Source organism: Lampetra fluviatilis, chromosome 37, assembly GCF_964198595.1.
Source record: "Lampetra fluviatilis chromosome 37, kcLamFluv1.1, whole genome shotgun sequence".
Lineage (NCBI taxonomy): Eukaryota > Metazoa > Chordata > Hyperoartia > Petromyzontiformes > Petromyzontidae > Lampetra > Lampetra fluviatilis.
In genome coordinates this window covers 1143406-1161726 of record NC_136311.1, presented here as the reverse complement: position 1 = coordinate 1161726, position 18321 = coordinate 1143406, and the positions used below count along the sequence as shown (strand labels likewise).

The following is an 18321-nucleotide window of genomic DNA, read 5'->3' as shown; positions in this document are numbered from 1 at the left end:
ATCAGGGCGAGAGGGAGGGAGGGAGGAGACGTGGGCTGGGCTGTAGGTGGGGGTCTGTGGAGGAGTCGTGGGCTGGCGGTGTGTGTGTGTACTTGTGTGTGTGTACTTGTGTGTGTGTGTGCACGTGTGTGTACTTGGTGCAAAGCAAGGGAGAGGAGAGCAGGGCAAGGGGTGGGTGAAGAGACGCGGGCGTGATGTGATCGGAGGAGGATGCGGGGAGAGAGGGGGGGGTGCTGTAGGTGGGGGTCTCTGGAGTGGGGGAGCGCCTCGTATCGCCTTGCTCGGCTCGCGTGGCTGGAGGCGGCAATCCGGGCCTGACGCCGCTGGGGAGGGTGTCTCACGGCGAATGTCGCCTTGAGGCGGCGGCGAGCAGCAGCAGCGACAGCAGCAACAGCAGGAGGAGCAGCAGCAGCAACAGCAGGAGGAGCAGCAACAGCAGCAACAGCAGGAGGAGGAAGAGGAGGAAGAGGGATTGGCGGCTCCGGATCGAGGATCTTGGCGGCTTCGACCTCGCTGCTTCACGTTCACGCGGCGCATCGCTCTCAACGGTACGCGGGACACACAGACAAAGACCCCCGTGTAGCCTTCGCAGACTGTTGGGGGCAAGTGCTGTTAGCGAGTAGCACCCGTGAAGGCCGGCACGGCAACACGAGGGCGTGAGTGGAACAACAACACCACGCCCGGCCGCCTTTGTCTTTACACAGCACCGGGTACTCTTCTTCGTCTGAAGCTAAATCGACCGAGGGGAGGCCCGAGACTGGGCCCTGAGCGGGAATCGAACTCGGGTCACGCGTGGTCTCACGCATACCTACACACAGACACACACAGTTACACAGGCACACACACACAGTTACACACACACAGTTACACACACACAGTCACACACACACACAGTCACACACACACACAGTCACACACACACACAGTCACACACACACACAGTCACACACACACACACAGTCACACACACACACACAGTCACACACACACACACAGTCACACACACACACACAGTCACACACACACACACAGTCACACACACACACACAGTCACACACACACACACAGTCACACACACACACACAGTCACACACACACACACAGTCACACACACACACACAGTCACACACACACACACAGTCACACACACACACAGTCACACACACACACGGTGCACCGCACACATTACACACACAGTCGGGCACAAGAGGCAACAATGATAACCTCACACTCAATCACCCACTTACATTTAACAACTTACAATTAGACAAAGACACCCTACCCCTGTATCGCCTTAACAGACTGTTGGGGTAAGCGCTGTGAAGGCGGGCACTGTGGCACACGAGGGGGTGGGTGGCCTGCACCACGCGCGGCAGCCTTTGTCTTCCCAGTGGCGATGTTTACTACACATCGCACCGGGTACACATTTGAGGCCGAATCGACCTAGGGGAGGCCCAGCACCGGTGCAGATAATCGTCACTTGTTGTTGGCCGTGAGCAGGAATCGAACTCGGGGCCGCTGGGTTCGTAGCGCAGCGCTCTAACGCCTGCGCCACCGCTCCTCACAGACACACGAACTAACAACACACACGAACACACAACACACACAAGCACACGAACACAACACACACAACATACACGAACACAAACACACGAACACAACACACATAAACACACACACAAACACACAACACACACAAACACAACACACGAACACACAACACACACGGACACACAACACACACAACACACACCAACACACGAACACACAACACACACAACACACGAACACACACAACACACACAACACACACGGACACGCCCGTTCGCCGCCAGGTGTCGGTGCCATTTGGAGAGGTGCCATTTGGAGCCACGTGAGCTGCTGGCTGAAAGTCTCGGGACAGGCCCAGAGGTGCCACGCCTTGACTGAGATGACTGGCAGATGTGTGTGTGTGTTAGAATTACACACATTCACACACACACAAAGACAAATACCCTCCGTATAGCCTTAATACACTGTTGGGGCAAGTGCTGTTAGCGAGTAGCACCTCTGAAGGCCGGCACGGAACACGTGGAGGTGGGTGGTCAGCACCACGCCCGGCCGCTTTTGGCTTCCTAATTACGATGCTTACACTCTGTGCCAGTTACTCGTGTAAGTGCACACGCAGATCACACACACAGAGATCACACACACACACAGATCACACACACACAGATCACACACACACACAGATCACACACACGCACAGATCACACACACACACAGATCACACACAGATCACACATTCTAGATTTGAAGCTTTCGTGACTGCAAGGATTCATATTCTTAGGTTTTTTCGGTAAAGTCACGTAGGTAAAACATTTGCTGCATCTTGATGCAGCAAATCTGGCTGTGACGGTCCCACCTGATGATGGAGACTTGTGTTGCCTCCGAAACGTCGTGATTTTTTTTATTTTTTTATTTTACTTTCATAAATTGTAATGTTTTACCTACGTGACTTTACCGAAAAACCTAAGAATACAGATCACACAGATCACACACACAGATCACACAGATCACACACACACAGATCACACAGATCACACACACACAGATCACACACACACAGATCACACAGATCACACAGATCACACACACACACAGATCACACACACACACAGATCACACACACAGATCACACACACAGATCACACACACACACAGATCACACACAGATCACACACACACAAAGATCACACACACACAGATCACACAGATTACACACACACAGATCACACACACACAGATCACACACACACAGATCACACACACACAGATCACACACACACACACACACAGATCACACACACACACACAGATCACACACACACAGATCACACACACACACAGATCACACACACCACACACACACAGATCACACAGATTACACACACACACAGATCACGCACACACAGATCACACACACACATAGCACACACACATAGCACACACACACACAGATCACACAGATTACACACGCGCACTGATTACACACACATAGATCACACACACACAGATCACACACGCCTTGATCACACACACATAGATGACACACACACACAGATTACACACACAGATCACACAGATTACACACGCGCACTGATCACACACACATAGATCAGACACGCACAGATCAACCACGCCTTGATCACACACACACATAGATGACACACACGCATCACACACGTAGATCAGACACACACATCACACACACTCTGATCACACAACACACATATTACACACTTAAATCAGACACACAGATCACACACATACTATAAAGACAAAGATCCCCCGTATAGCCTTAACAAACTGTTGGGGCAAGTGCTGTTAGCGAGCACCTACGAAGGCCGGCACGTGGGTAGGTGTGTATGTACGTTGAACTTCTTTCGCACCTTACGTAGCCAACCGTGCTACTCGGAGGTGCGGAGGGGGTTGGTGGCCAACGCCACTCCCAGCCGTCTTCGTCTCCCCAGTGTCGATGTTTGCACACCGCACCAGGTACTCGTTTAAAGCTGAGTCGACCTAGGGGAGGAAGGCGCAGGACCGGTTCAGACACTCGCTGCCACCTGAGCTAACCACTGCGCCACCGCTCCCCCCGAAGCCACCAACTGCTCACGAACGCCTGCGCGGCTGTGAGCGACGTCGACGACCCGGCTTTATTGCAGCCGGAATTCTCTGGGGCTGAGTTCCAGAAAGTAGACACCTCCCCCTCTCCGCTGTCGGGGAGGCAGGGAAGGCGGTTATGGTCCAGGGAGGGGGTCACGGAAAATGTCGAGCTTGACAACTTAGTCCCCGGCTAGTAGCCAGGGGACGTGGTTTGTCGTGACATCCAAGACGCTGTGAGAGAGGCCCTCCTATTTTTGACCCAGAATATGAGACCAAATAAAAAAATATGCGTTTGATAACAATCTTATTCAACTAGGAAAGCACAGAAAAACACCACCACCATCATCATCAGCCATACTAAATCCACTGCTGGATGCAGGCCGCCCCAAGTCGCGGCCCTCGCGACCCTATCGCGACCCTCTCGCGATCTTGCGACGATCCCATCCAGCATCCGTGATACGGACTGAATTCATCGCTCCGTCTCCTCCGCAGTGGACGACCTCTCGGACGCGTTCCATCCCCCCGGGCCGCCGCTCCGTTCTTAATCTCGACCATCGTCCCCCATATCCGCCACGTGCCCTGCCCAAGAAGCCCAACTCAACTTTCCCCCCAGTTGGGCTGATCCTCTCTCGCTGTATTTCCATTGTAAACGTGAAAATATATAACCCTCTTGGTTGGAAAGAGTGGGCAGAGAAGCATGGAGAGGTACACGGCACGAGGAACACATGGGGGTGGGAGGGCACACGGCCAGTTCGAGACATCAGCTGACCGACGGAAAGTTAAGAAACGTAAGACGAACCATGGAGTGGAAGCCGAGGGAACACGCCGCGTAGATGGAGCGATTGAGCCCGATGGCGTGTAAGAGGGGTGTTATTTCCGACCCCCTCATCACACGCAATGGAGACAAAGATCCCCCGTGTAGCCTGGGACAGACTGTTGGGTCAAGTGCTGCTGCTAGCGAGTTGCAGTGCCTATGAAGGCCGACGAGGCACGTGAGGGGGTGAGGGGGTGAGGGGGGGGAGGGTGGCCAGAATCACGACCGGCCACCTTTGTCTCCCCAGTGCTGATGTTTTACACACCGTACCCAGGGAGGCCCGCGACCGGTTCAAATAATTGCCGCTGGTGTCGCTCCCGACGACACGGCCCGTCAGCGTACATCGGTTAGTACCGCGGTGCGAGGCTCAGCGCCTCGCACCGTCCACCGTGTGAGTTCCCCTCCCTGGCCACGCGACGTTCATGCGCAACCACGGCACCGTGCGCTCGCTCGCTCGCCACGACGAGACGAGGTCTGCCACCAGCGACAACTCGGCCACGGTTGTACGGGAGGCCCCGTGGGACGTTCCCAGTCGACCTTGGGGGGGGGGGGGTTCCTCCTCTGCAGCATGGCTTCAGCTTACAATCATCACTCGGCTGCCAAAGGCCCCGTTGAGCCAAAGCAGCTTTGTTGCCACGACGACCACGGCTCAAGACCTTGGGCAGTGACGGTATCGCAGTTACGTCGAGTTACATAGGGACTCATAGACTCGGACACGCGCTGTATCATTTAAGCTGCTAAGGCCCCGTCGTGCCAAGCAGCTCTGTTGTCACGATGACCACGGCCCCAAGACCGTGGGGCAGTGGCTGCGGTTACCGGACATCATCGCAGGGAGGAGGGAACGTGCAAACCAACCAGAGCAGCAGCAGCAGCAGATTATTCACAATAAACCCGCCGCCACTTGCACCACGGATCTACAAGACCGCTTATTCGGCACAATGCTAAGCACTCATTTATAAATAAATAAAAACCCAATCATACGCTGGCCTGCGTTTGCCCTCGCGACCAGAGGGGACCCGCACCTCTCTTGGCCATTCTCTGCGCCCACATCCTTTATGACCCCCCCCCATTTTGGGGTTGTCAGCAACGCGGACCGCCGCTTGAAAGTGAGTTGTAAAAGCCATCGTTTCCCTGCAACAGCAACGAACATGACAATTAATATACACCCGAGCATAAAATAATATCCACACCAGCATAAAACAATACACAAACGCGCATAAAACCATTGCAAGTCAAATATCATGCACATTGCATCAGAGGACTGGCCGTGACCGGGAATCCAACAGGGGTTGTTGGTTTAGAAGCGCGATGTGCTCATCACTACGTTACCCATCACCATGGACGTGTTCTGTGGTGATTGGTAACGTTATGTTATCTCCCCATGCTCTGCATGGGTCTCCTCTGGGTTGTCCAGTTTTCTTGCGTAGATAAAACCCTACAATGCAACCTGCATTGGCCCAAAATATCCCAATGCCGAAAGATTACCCACAGATTATTCTATTGATATTACACAATGCAATATAACCCATACCCCCCCCCCCTCCGACCTTCTGCGAAGACCTGGCAGGACCCTCCTGAAAAAAGTGCCTTTTTTGTTTTCTGGGTAAACCGGCGGAGTCGTAAACCAGGAGTCTTCTTTGCTGAGTGGCATTTCTCTGTCGCTGCCCTAACAGAAGCCGTCTGGAACTCACTCTCCCATTGCACAGCAGTAGTAGCAGCAGCACCATCCACATTCAGGCTGCAGCTCAAGGCTCTCGCCCCGTTCCAGGCTCTCACACAGACCAGGCTCTTGCTAGTCCAGGCCGGCTTGCGAGGGATTTTGAGCTCTGGCTCCGCACCTCCGAGTTCTCAATCAAACGTTGCGATGTCCCGTCCGTGAAAGAATACTGAGCGCGTTATGAACCACCATGATTGTTAGTGTCAATAATAAACAGGAATATGATTATATCGATATAAATATTGAAGCAGGAGCGTGTTTGGTGCCCTCATCCCCGCAGGGCCCATGCCACGCCCTCGCCTGCTCGACTGGGCCAGCTGCCCTCCGCACCTGCGCTTCAACAAGTACGTGCTGGCTGGGTACCGGCCGGTCTCCACCGGCTCGGGCTGCCTCCACAGCCTCCTCTACCTACACAACGAGTCCGGCAACATCTACAGCCACGGTAACGACGACGGTCCCCCCCACCCTCCCCACGGTTTACCCCCCACACCCCCTCCCCCCGTTCACCTTCATCTTACTCTCTGAGATGCAGGGGGTTTCTACTGAACTCCTAAGAGCCCACAGCATGGATGTTAGGAATAATCCCACAGATGCATCGGATCATGCATGTTTTGGGTTTTGAGTATATCCACCAAATGAATCCTAAGGATGGTAAATAATCTTTATTTTGGGTTTTTAAACGCAGCATTTCAAGAAGTAAGCTTCACAGCCCTGGCCCGGTGCAGCCATCGGCTATGATCGGCAACCCCCACGTGAGCCAGGCTTGTGTCTGGACGCTACGAGCTTAGCTCACAAGCGTGGGAGCTCCCCCACCTCCCATAAGGCGTCCACGCCACGGCACGGACCGCACACGCCGGCCGCCTCCTGGCAGCTCCCGGCAACTCTCTCCTTCCACCAGCAGCAGTGGAGTGAGCAAGACATTGCAGGGCTCTACCCCTTTATCCTCTTACATAAGCCACACATCGCTCGTCACAAGAGTGTGGAGGAGTGTCCTCCAACGTTGGTGAAGGACGCTGCTGCTGCTGGTAAAATAAAAAGTTGAGTTTTTAGTTTATCTACCGGTCATCTCAGTCAGTCAACCCACGGCACCTGGGTCTATCCCGTGACGTCCTGCCAGCTGGCGTTCGACACTTCACGTGGCCTTAAAGTGCACATTGCTTGGCACAATAGCCGTGGTGACGTCAACACCACTAAATGCCGAATGGCGGGTGTTGTCGTTGGAGTAACCGGAGTTACTCGACCGCGGTGTCTCCGACGAGTCCGTGGTTCAGGTCTTGCGCCGGCGTGGAGAGCGAGGGAGTTACGTGAACACGACCCGCTCGTGATATGTTGGGAGCACGATTGTGATCCTACTGATCATGACGTAAAAAAAACGCACGCATTTTCATGGCAGGTTGTGACATGCGGCCCACCGCCGGACGACGGCCTCCCCGAGCTTCGTCGCCCACGGTGGTTGTCGGCTTTTAGAAAGGCCCCAGCATCCAGCCTTGGTGTCTGGAACATGTCCCAGAAGCGCGACGCTCCGTCGCGTCACCTTCGTTCACATTTTGTTCCATTCAAGGGCGACTGACGGCTCCGCGCAAGCAGCCGGCGCGTCCGTGGCGTAGCCATGGAGCGTGCGGGCCGTGTGACTGCACTGGGGCCTCGCGGACCAGAAGGGGCCAGGGTGCCAGCCGCAGGGAGGGGGCGGAGGCGTCCGTTGATTGGTGATGGGTTTCTGCCGCGCCGTCTCCGCCGCGCCGCTCGCGTGCGGTGGCGGCGCGGCTGCCGAGCCGTGGCGAATTCAAAACAGTGAGCGTCCTCCGATCGACCGACGCTCCCGGTTCCGTGCCGAGACCGCTGCGGCACGCAGGACGCGTTTTCTCGCCGCCTCTCTCGTCAAATCGCAGCCGCTCGGGCACCTCGCCACGTCGTGCCGGTTATCCGGCCATACTTCGTCACGCCGGTCGGTTGCAGTGCTCGCGAAGAGGCAGGGCCACCGGGTGTTGGTTAAGACATCGGCGGCCACCGATGTCAGCCGCGGCCGGGAGTGGAACCCGCGGTGCACCGACCGCCATGCCACCAGCCTTGCCCCGGGCCTGTACTATTGCGTATAGCGCGTGCGTGCGTCTACAAGCCCACCTCATTGTCCGCACGCATGACGTGAGGCTGCCTCTATTTATACCCACAAGGGCAACGGGGCATGCCAGTACAGTGCTGCATTCAGACGCCTTGGCAGCCCGGACGACACAACACGCCCGCAGCCAGGCCGACCTGCACTCTCGTTTTCGTTCGAGTAAACATACGGCCCTTTTACCAATCCACTGCTGGATGAGAACCTTTCTGTGTCGTTCCGGTTTCGGAGGTTACCTCGCCGTACTTCACCGTGCTGATTAGTGCGGGTTGGTGAAGGTGGGGAACATAGACGTTGGAGCATAGTACAGTACAACGGTGAGTTTTTCTGCACTCGCCTCTGCTGACATCGCAGCAGCAGTCTAGAGCGCCTGTTATGCACGGTGGTGGTCGCCCATCCAAACTCTATTGATGCTGTTAAAACCCTGCTTAGCTTCTGCGACCTGTCACTATCGGGTGCAATGCTGTGGCTCTGTTGGCTCTCGAGAGCCAAAGAAACAACGACAAAGGATCTGGTGGCGCTGCTGCGTTGGCAGCGGTGGCACAAGCACGGTCAACAAATAAACCCAACGCGTTCCTCAATATAACGCCGCGCGGCCTCTAAAAGGCGAACATGTAATTGGCGTCGTTTCGGGCAATGGCCCTTGTCCACAGAACAGAGAGACGGAGAGTGGCCGCCCCACCGCTCTCGCCTCTCTGTGCGCTGTGCACGAGGGAAGTTACCCCTCACCGATTGTGAAACGGAGTGCGGTTGAGCGTTGCCAACGGATGCAACGTGGACGTTGTTAAGTCTGTGAAACGTGACGAGGATGTGGGAGCAGGTGTGCCGTAATGGCTGCGTGCGTGCGTTGCGCTGCACGCGCCACACACAACCGTACGACCGGCATCGGAGTAGCGCAGCGCCGAAGGGAGTGATGCGTGCGCGCAGCAGGGGAATAACGATCGATTAATATTTCACCACACGGGAACGCAACGAGGCTGCGTCCGCTTGCCACGAGCGTACCAGCATGCCTACGGACACGTGAACTTACACAGTGGGAAAGAGATACAACGGGTCTGGTGAAATGCTCTCCAACTAGCCCTGAAAGTCGTACTCCGTCGACTCCGTCCGTCTCCCTGTCTGTCCTTCTTGATACAGTGGCGGCGAGATAACCCTCGTAAAGACGATCCAGTTTGAGTGAAACTTGAGTGCAAAGTTGTGTTGCTGTTAGGGACTCACGCTATTCCAAACCAATGGTTACCTCAAACTTGTACGTGTGTTTGACTTCTTTCGCACCGTACGTAGCAAACCATGCGAATGGGAGCTTGAGAGATACGAGTGAAGCAGAAGGCACGACAAGATTTGCAAGCACGCAAACGAATTTCTGCCCTTGCCCTGCCCGCTAGCCGTCAGATTACGTACAGCTAATTAAATTATGAAACTAACGCACGCTGAAAAGCGTCACAGATCCATGGTGCGCACGGTAATAATGATGATGATTTGGTATGGCCATGTTGCGCAACTATGAGAGATTTGGTCCTAAGGGTGCAGCGGTAGCGAGATGTTAACTACCTCGCCTGGTCTACAGGAGGTCGTGCGTTGGACCCTGACGCCTGCTGCATATTTGGAGTTTGCATGTCTCTCTCCCCGTGGTCGCGTGGATTTTTCTCCAGGACTTCCGCTTTTTTCCTCCACATTTAGAAACATACCTTTAGAGTATTTGACTGCTATAAATCTCCACATGACAAGCTACTTCGTTGAGCTGTCATTTTGACAGCCAGGTCGCTTCTGAAAAAAAGCTATCTAGCTCACTGCGCCTTACCTGGTAAAATAAAAAAAATAGTTGGAAGTGATTTCGCCGTTCAATTGCTTTGTCTGGGAGTTGGCGAACACGAGGGCACGACAGCTCCCGCTCGTATTATGCACAGGACTCGTGCCGTTTGGTGCAGCGAGTCGAGAGGGTGAGGGGGGGGGCCTTGTCCGCGACGAGGAATCGAATCGCCCGCCCTGCGTTCGACCCGTGGCGAATTGTGGCACCGTCGTTCAATTAACCGATTGGTCAATTCGTCGGCCGTTTTGATTGCCCCGGTCAATAAATGGGCGCGCGTCTCGCAGCGTCGGCAGCGAGGGGACGTCACTCCGGCCGATTAGCAAGCGCATCGGCAGCGCGACCGGAGAGCTCCGGCCGACACGTGGGGTTGGGGGTGACCCCGTGCGGGAACCCGAGCAACGCGGGCGCCGTCGCAGGGGGCGAGAGTCGTGACGATCCCGATCGCTGCACGGACTGCACGATGGTCTGTGGCGTCATCACGTCCGTGCTCCCCCCACCGCTGTCCAGTGAGTGTGGTGCAGTACGGTCAAATAACTGCCACGACGCATACGTTACAGGGAGGCCCTCATCCATCAGCGAGCGGATTGACGCAAGGGCTTGGCATGTCCATCCAAACACCCAACGGGATCAGCGACAAAACTTGAGGTGAAGGCCGCATTGAGCATCGGATGGAAGTGGCTCAGAAATCTTGATTTAAAGCTTTCGTGACTGCAGGACTCCATACTCTTTGGTTTTTTCAGTAAAGTCACGTAGATAGAAAAAATAATAGATCACGACGTTTTGATCGAAACAACAAGTGACTGTCTTTAGGTGAAGACGGTCACTTGTTGTGAAGACACTACATGACTTTACCGAAAGAACCAAAGAGTATGGTTTAGAAATGGCGTCAAGGCCAGGGCTCAGTGGTGTGGCCTGGGTTGCCTAGTTTGGTGTGCTGCTCTCACGATCTGGAACTCACTTCCCCCCAGACATCTGTGCTGTCGACTCCCTGTTCAAATCCAGGCGTGAGACCTGCCTCTTCCCTTCTGCTTTTGACCGTCTCTTTCTCTCCTTGTTCAGTAAAACATTTGGTATCCAAAAGATACCAACATCCCCGTGTCTGCACGGCGCCCTGAGGCACGGCTGCTTCCCTACGCGTTATCGACTCGTGTATCGCGTCGTAGACTCGTGTATCGCGTCGTGTATTACAGCAGCAGTGGCCTAGCCGTCGATTGGCGCCCTGGTGGCGAGATGTTATCTGCCTCGCCTGGGAAACGAGACGTCGTGGGTTCGATTCCAACCCCGGCGCCTGTATATTTGGAGTTTGCGGTGTCTCTCTCTCTCCCTGTGGTTGTGTGGATCTATCTCCGGTTCCTCCTGTATTTCCCTCCATGAATAGAATCAACATCACGTGTTTAGCGTGTTAGTGCTGCTATAAATTTCCACGTGATGATAAACCGCTTCGTCGAGCTATCATTTGTGGTATCCAGGTCGCGTCTGAAAAAGAGCTACGCAGCTCAGTGGGATCTTACCTGGGGGTGACAAAAAATGTGTTACAAATAGTTACAACAAAAATAATGTGCGCAGCAGGCGGTGCAACAATTATACCACAGCCCACGGGATGGAAAACACCCAGCCGCCGGGGTACGAAGAGGAGCAGCGCGCACTGGACAGGGGGGGGGTCCTTGTAATCCCTCGCAAACCCTGCAACGCTGCTGTATTGAGACCGGGGGGAGATCTCCGATCGGCTCGTGAGTTCAGCCCCTTCGCAATGCCCCCCTCCCCAACTCAATATGGGGGGGGGTAACGCTTGAGCCCCCCCCTCCTCACTGCTGGGCCGAGTGGGGTCGTTACTGACACGTTCACTAATCACGCCCCCACACGTGGCGCGTGGAGATTCTCAAAGACGTGGGTGTGCGACATCCGTCGGGGGCATGAATCATCTCACATCATCTGCCGCGAGGCAATCGTCGTCATCATCAACGCTTCATCATCGGCGACCATGGCCAATCCACTGCTGGTTGAGAGCAGTGTAGTAATAGAACTTCCGTGCCGTCGGGACGCGTCTGCGCGTTTCTTCACACGGATGTGGCCAGCACACGTATTGGTTGGTGGTGGCGGTGGCTACAGTGGTGAGGTCGTATCCATGTATACGGCAGCGACGGGGCCTCTCGTTAGTTAGCAGACGTGGCTTTCTTGGAGACGTGAGGCCGTCGACGGTCCGTGGATACTGGCGCTTCGCCCACCCCGGGGAGAGTCCCTCGGTGTTGAGTTGGAAGATCCTTGATCCAGGACCTGATGTAAGAGCGTTGATTGCCCCCCCCCCCCTCGTCCCCAGAGGAGAGGGCCATCATGGTGATTAAGAGTGGTTGTTGCCGTGGAGACCGGGAGGTCGTTGATCGGCGTTCGCTCGCCGGGTTGACGCGACTCCTCACTGAAGAGAGCGGCCCACCTGAAGGCTGCCACCCTCCACTCCTGTGCGTTTCTAAAGGCAACGTACACGCACGGCCTGTTTGTCACTCTCGTCAGTTCGGGTTGGAGGAGGGGCTCTCAAAGCCTTGCTTAGCTTCTGGCTCTGATGTCACCGGGCCCATTCCGAGCGTTTTGGTCAGAGGCCAAAAGACGACAACACAACGATCCGAGTTATCGTTGTATCGTTGATAAAAAGGCATACACAGCAGAGGTCGCAACCGGTTACTCGATACCCGTACCCTACCCGATACCCGTACCCGGCCGGGTACGGGTACGGGTACCCGTTTGCGACCCTGGTGCGGCCGGGTATGGGTAGGCCGTGAGTCACTGGTGAGTAACCGTTTGTCACTCATTTCCCAACGTCTTATCTCTTCTCACAATTCAAGTTCCTAGAATCAACCCACCCGCGCCTGCAACATGGCTTCATCCCAGAGGTCGCAATCAGGTACCCGACACCCGTACCCGGCTGGGTACGGGTGTAGGGTACGGGTACGGCCGGGTACGGGTACCCGTTTGCGACCCTGGTGCGGCCGGGTACGGGTAAGGAATCAAAACCCGTTTGCGACCTCTGATACACAGCCCTTGGTCATTCCACTGTTGGATGATGGCCACCCCATACCGCATCGGTCTTGAGGGTCGCTTGACCATACTTCACCACACTGGTCAGTGGAGGATGGGGCAATGGCGGTTCCAGCTCTTCTCTTTTTTTAAACTCTTAGTCACAGGTGGTGACACCAGCACAGCGCTCGGGTTTTGTCGATGCCCGGCCGGGCCGATGGGATCGCGAGCTGAGACAGGATTTGATGACGGAGGGCACGGGAAATGGGGCCTCGCCTCGTCTAATTGGATTGGTGGCGTTAATCGCAGCATCACCTGAGCCCCTAACGTCCTTCATGGACGCCGGATTGTGCCAACGCACATGGAAACGAATTACTGCTTAATCCGGGTTTACGTGGACATAGGGTTAGTGCCCATTACCGCCGCTTGACTGCTCCGCAGCAGCGGCGGCGGTGGCTGCGCTGCTACGCTGCTACACGTGGCTGCCCGTAGCGGTCCAGCGCTGTCGAGGCAGCAGCAAGGGTTAGTGGATTACCGCACAAAGGTGTCGTATGAAATTCCCTTCCCGTGGGGGTCGAGAAGGCGCTACAGCAGATGCGGACAAATCCCCATCTGTTTCATCTGTACAGGGAGAGAGTGGGGTCCCCTCGCACACGCACGCTTTCTCCGGTTAATTGGCTCAAAGCATCTTACTATATAGAGAACCGCAGAGCTTGGGCAATTTTTGGCGTTGTTTCGGCGCCTGGCCGCGGCTGCATGCCTCCCAGCTTGTCTGTGGTTCTCTCCCTGACTCTCTGGCGGCGTGTTACAAGTTGAATTTAAGTTAATCAATGTATCACGGGTGCTCGAGTTATTGTCAAAAGGGGCCCGAGGTGAGAGGCATAGGCCGCGGGTTGCGATGCTCACGTTGCTTGGCAACCGTCTCTTGCCCAGCTGGAGCGCTCTGCACACACAGCCGGTCCATGGGCCCCGAACATCAGGGACGGCGCACATGGCAGCAGCAGCAGCAGCATCACCGCCCCCGTCCGAGAAAACCTGGCAGGACCCTCCTGAATTAAGAGTCTTGAGACTCTGAGGCTTTACCTGGGTAAACGAGCCTCAGGACAAATAACAATAGAGCCAGGCAGACCCACACCTCAGTGGGCATTGCCTTGTAGGATGCGGATGGATGAGTTTTATTTTGATGTTTCTGGGTGATTTGTTCACCTGTCTTTGCACTGCTCTCGTGTGTTTGTGTTGTTTGTTGTTGCGACGTTCTTACCCGCCCCGGCTGGAAATCTGTGAAAAAGAGCTTCATACGTCATCGTATTCCTCCTCCTGCAGTATAAATATTGTGATTCACCCCACAGCTTTATACTGTACAGCGACTGGCATCACGGGCCCTGTGCGAGGAATTAATGGGGTCCCCCACCTATCTCCAATCCGGCCCCCCAGCCCCCACCGCCTCTTCCTGGCACGAAGCCTAGGCCCCCTCCTGCCCCACGCGGGCCCTGGCGGGCTTGCACCGCCTGCGCCTCTCTGCCCGACAGCTACGCCACCGAGTGTCAACTACCCCGGGGACAATCCTCCTCAAGCCCGAGGGGCCCGTGACTCACGCGCTGCGCCACTCGAGTCGACGGCAGCTCCTGCCCGGGCTTGTTGCGAGCCCCGTGGTGAGGCTCATTCAGGAGCCATCTCCAAAGATATCCCTCTAACCCGTTTTGGAAATGTTGGGATATCGAGCGAATCGCCCATGAAGGCCGGTGCGGCACACGATGGCGGGTTAGCGGTCAGTACCGCTCCCAGCTGCCCATTTGAGGCGGAGTCGATCTAGGGGAGGCCCAGGACCGGTTCCTGTCAACGCACACAGGTAGTGGCAGTGGGACAGACGCATCTACCACCTTGCTAGTGGCCAGCAGCGTAATTCGCGTGGGGGAAGGGGCTGCCTTGCCCCCTCCCCCCCAAAGAGTTAGGGGCCCGATGGACAACCACGTTTAATTTGTTTATGAAAACGCTTTCGTTTACGTTCCACGTTTTATTTTCATTGGAGTTGTCACGTTTGGGCTTCCGCAAATTGGGGCCCCCCACCTTGGTCGATTGCCGCACCCCCTGAGCTGTTGATGTCGTTACGACGCCACTGGTGCTGATGGGGAATCGGGGTGCCGTCTCGGGTAGCAGGGTTGGTGGTGGATTGATGGGGGGGGGGGGCGCTCTTAAGAGGAATGGGTAGGGGCCCCCCCTCTTTGTTCAATTCCTTCCCCTCTCGAATTACCGGCACCGCACCACGGCCGATGCCAACCAACGTCGGCAGCGTGGAGCGCACCATGGACATTCCAGTTCTGGAATTCAAATGCGAGATGAGAGTCGCGACCGGTAATTTGAGATGTGGCCTCCTCCCTCGCTGGGTGTAGTTGCATCGCCTTGGCGATTCGGTGACCGAATCGCACCGGAGGATTGCGCAGTGTCCTCGAGTGGTGCGTGCCAACCACGACCATCGTCAACATGCACAGCGCCGCCCACCAAAGGCAGCTCCACGCTGGACAAATGTCTTTGAATAAACGAAATTATTTTTGTATTTTACCAGCAGCTAAGGCCCACCGTGCTGTTTTTTCAGAAGCGACCTGGCCACAAATGATAGCTCAACGAAGTGGCTTATCGTCGTGTGAACATCTATAGCAGCCAAATACTCTTACACGCGGGTTGTTGATTCTAAATGTGGAGGGAAACACCGGAGGACCCGGAGCAAAAATCCACGCGACCACGCGGTGAGATCGGCACGCAGACTCCAAATTTATTCAGGCGGCGGGAGTTACCCCTCCCCACCACACGCGGTCTGCCGATTGACAACCGAGGTTGATGACGCTGGAGGGATCAAATAAAACAACGCTGCCGCGCCGGGAGATGGGAGTCGAATCGGCGACCTCTGGGCGGCAAAGTGCAGCATGCTGCTGCTGCTGATGATGATGCTGCTGCTGCTGACGACGCCGCAGGAGTCGCGCTCTGCGGGCTCGCGAGCTGTGTCGCCGCTCTTCGTGGGCGAATCTCAGCGGCATCACATCCCTGCGACTCGCACAGCCATGCATCCACTACCACCAGCATCATCATCAGCAGCATCCACCACCAGCATCATCAGCAGCATCATCAGCATCCACCACCAACATCATCAGCAGCATCATCAGCAGCATCATCATCAGCAGCAGCATCATCATCAGGAGCATCAGCAGCAGCAGCATCAGCAGCAGCAGCATCAGCATCATCATCAGCAGCATCAGCAGCAGCAGCATCAGCAGCAGCATCATCAGCAGCAGCATCAGCAGCAGCAGCATCATCAGCAACAGCATCATCAGCAGCATCACCATCAGCAGCAGCATCAGCAGCAGCATCAGCAGCAGCATCAGCAGCAGCATCAGCAGCAGCAGCATCAGCAGTAGCATCAGCAGCATCAGCAGCATCATCATTAGCAGCATTAGCAGCAAACATCTCCACCGCCGGCCACGCGCACTCAGTGCCACTTACCCCCCCCCCGCGTGCTCCACTCACCTCCTCACCCAGCCACCGCCTCCTCATCCCGGCTCCACCTCGTCTACACCCCCAGCCCCACTCCCAGCTCGTCCTGTCTCTTCACGCCGCCCCCGTTCCTCCTCCCCACCCCCACCCCCCCACCCACCCCCATCCCCCCACCCACCCCCATCCCCCCACCCACCCCCACCCCCCCACCCACCCCACCCCCACCCCCCCACCCACCCCCACCCACCCACCCCCATCCCCCCACCCACCCACCCACCCCCATCCCCCCACCCACCCACCCACCCCCATCCCCCCACCCACCCACCCCCATCCCCCCACCCACCCACCCACCCCCATCCCCCCACCCACCCACCCACCCCCATCCCCCCACCCACCCACCCCCATCCCCCCACCCACCCACCCACCCCCATCCCCCCACCCACCCACCCACCCCCATCCCCCCACCCACCCACCCACCCCCATCCCCCCACCCACCCACCCACCCCCATCCCCCCACCTCATCCCCCCACCTCATCCCCCCACCTCATCCCCCAGACTCTTCCCCTCCACGTTGAAGCCTCCAAAGACAAAGATGCCCCGGCACAGTATAACCTGCACGAGGCGGTACGGGCAAGGGCTGTTAGCGAGTAGCACCTCACCCCCGCCCCTCACCCCCGCCCCTCACCCCCGCCCCTCACCCCCGCCCCTCACCCCCGCCCCTCACCCCCGCCCCTCACCCCCGCCCCTCACCCCCGCCCCTCACCCCCGCCCCTCACCCCCGCCCCTCACCCCCGCCCCTCACCCCCGCCCCGCGTGGTGACGTCACGCCCCGGCTCCCTGGCCCCGCTGTCTCCGGGCCTCTCCTTCGGAGCCGCTTTCTCCCCTCGCCCCTCAGCGCTCTCCCATCGCTCTCTCCCGTCAGCGCTCTCCTCTCGCTCGCTCACTCAGACTCTCCCCTCGCTCCCTCCCCTTTGCTCTCTCCTCTCGCGCTCTCCCCTCGCTCGCTCACTCCGCCTCGCTCGCCTCGTCCGCTGTCGTCTGTTGGGGAGCGCTGAGAGGTCTCTAAGGGGGGAGGCGGCGCGGAGCGAGCGGTGAGCGCGGACCCGTGGTGGACGAGGTGGACGCCTCTCCCCGTGGTGGACGAGGTGGAAGCCTCTCCCCGTGGTGGACGAGGTGGAACTCGTGGATATTGTGTAAACTCTGTTGAGATTGTGTAAACTCGTAGTGCGTGAGATGTTGTGTTCACTGCTCGTGCTGTTGGCTCATGGTTGAGACATTGGGCTCACACGTGGTGGCCATCATAGCCTGTGGTAGTAACTCGTGGGGCTGTGCTTCACGATACCGCGGGTTGACTCCACGTGTCACCGCGTGCTACGGGTTGGGCACCTTCCAGACACAGCCTTGGATACGCGCTGCAACGAGAGGGTCCGAGACATCTTGAGACAATTGTCTTATCGTATGAGTCGCATGGCCACAGTGGCACTGCTGTGGCTTGGCTGTGATTGTCCACTGATGAAGGAGCAGCATCGGGCTGCTGACGTTCTGATGGGGCTGATGGTTACACCACCAAGTGTCTTCGAGGGATGTGGAGGCCAGGAGGCTTTGTGATGTTTGAGTCTGACACGAGGCGATTATCATGATTATCCCGGACGTCTGCGTGGTCCCACCCTGTCCGCCAGCGGTCTCGATCATCAATCCCGCTGGCTCGCGGTTGTGCATTGACGGGA

The 18321-nt window shown here is 56.7% G+C and overlaps 1 protein-coding gene across 1 annotated transcript in view; it reads left to right on the top strand.

Annotated features, from left to right (window-relative positions):
- Positions 1-253: 253 nt before the first annotated feature.
- Positions 254-18321, top strand: part of PAQR4 (progestin and adipoQ receptor family member 4) — a 29253-nt gene continuing 11185 nt past the window's right edge. Inside the window, exons 1-2 of the mRNA XM_078873486.1 lie at positions 254-548; positions 6457-6618. Coding sequence (XP_078729612.1) covers positions 6462-6618 — 157 coding nt within the window. The 5' untranslated portion in view covers positions 254-548; positions 6457-6461. The remainder of the gene's footprint in view (positions 549-6456; positions 6619-18321) is intronic.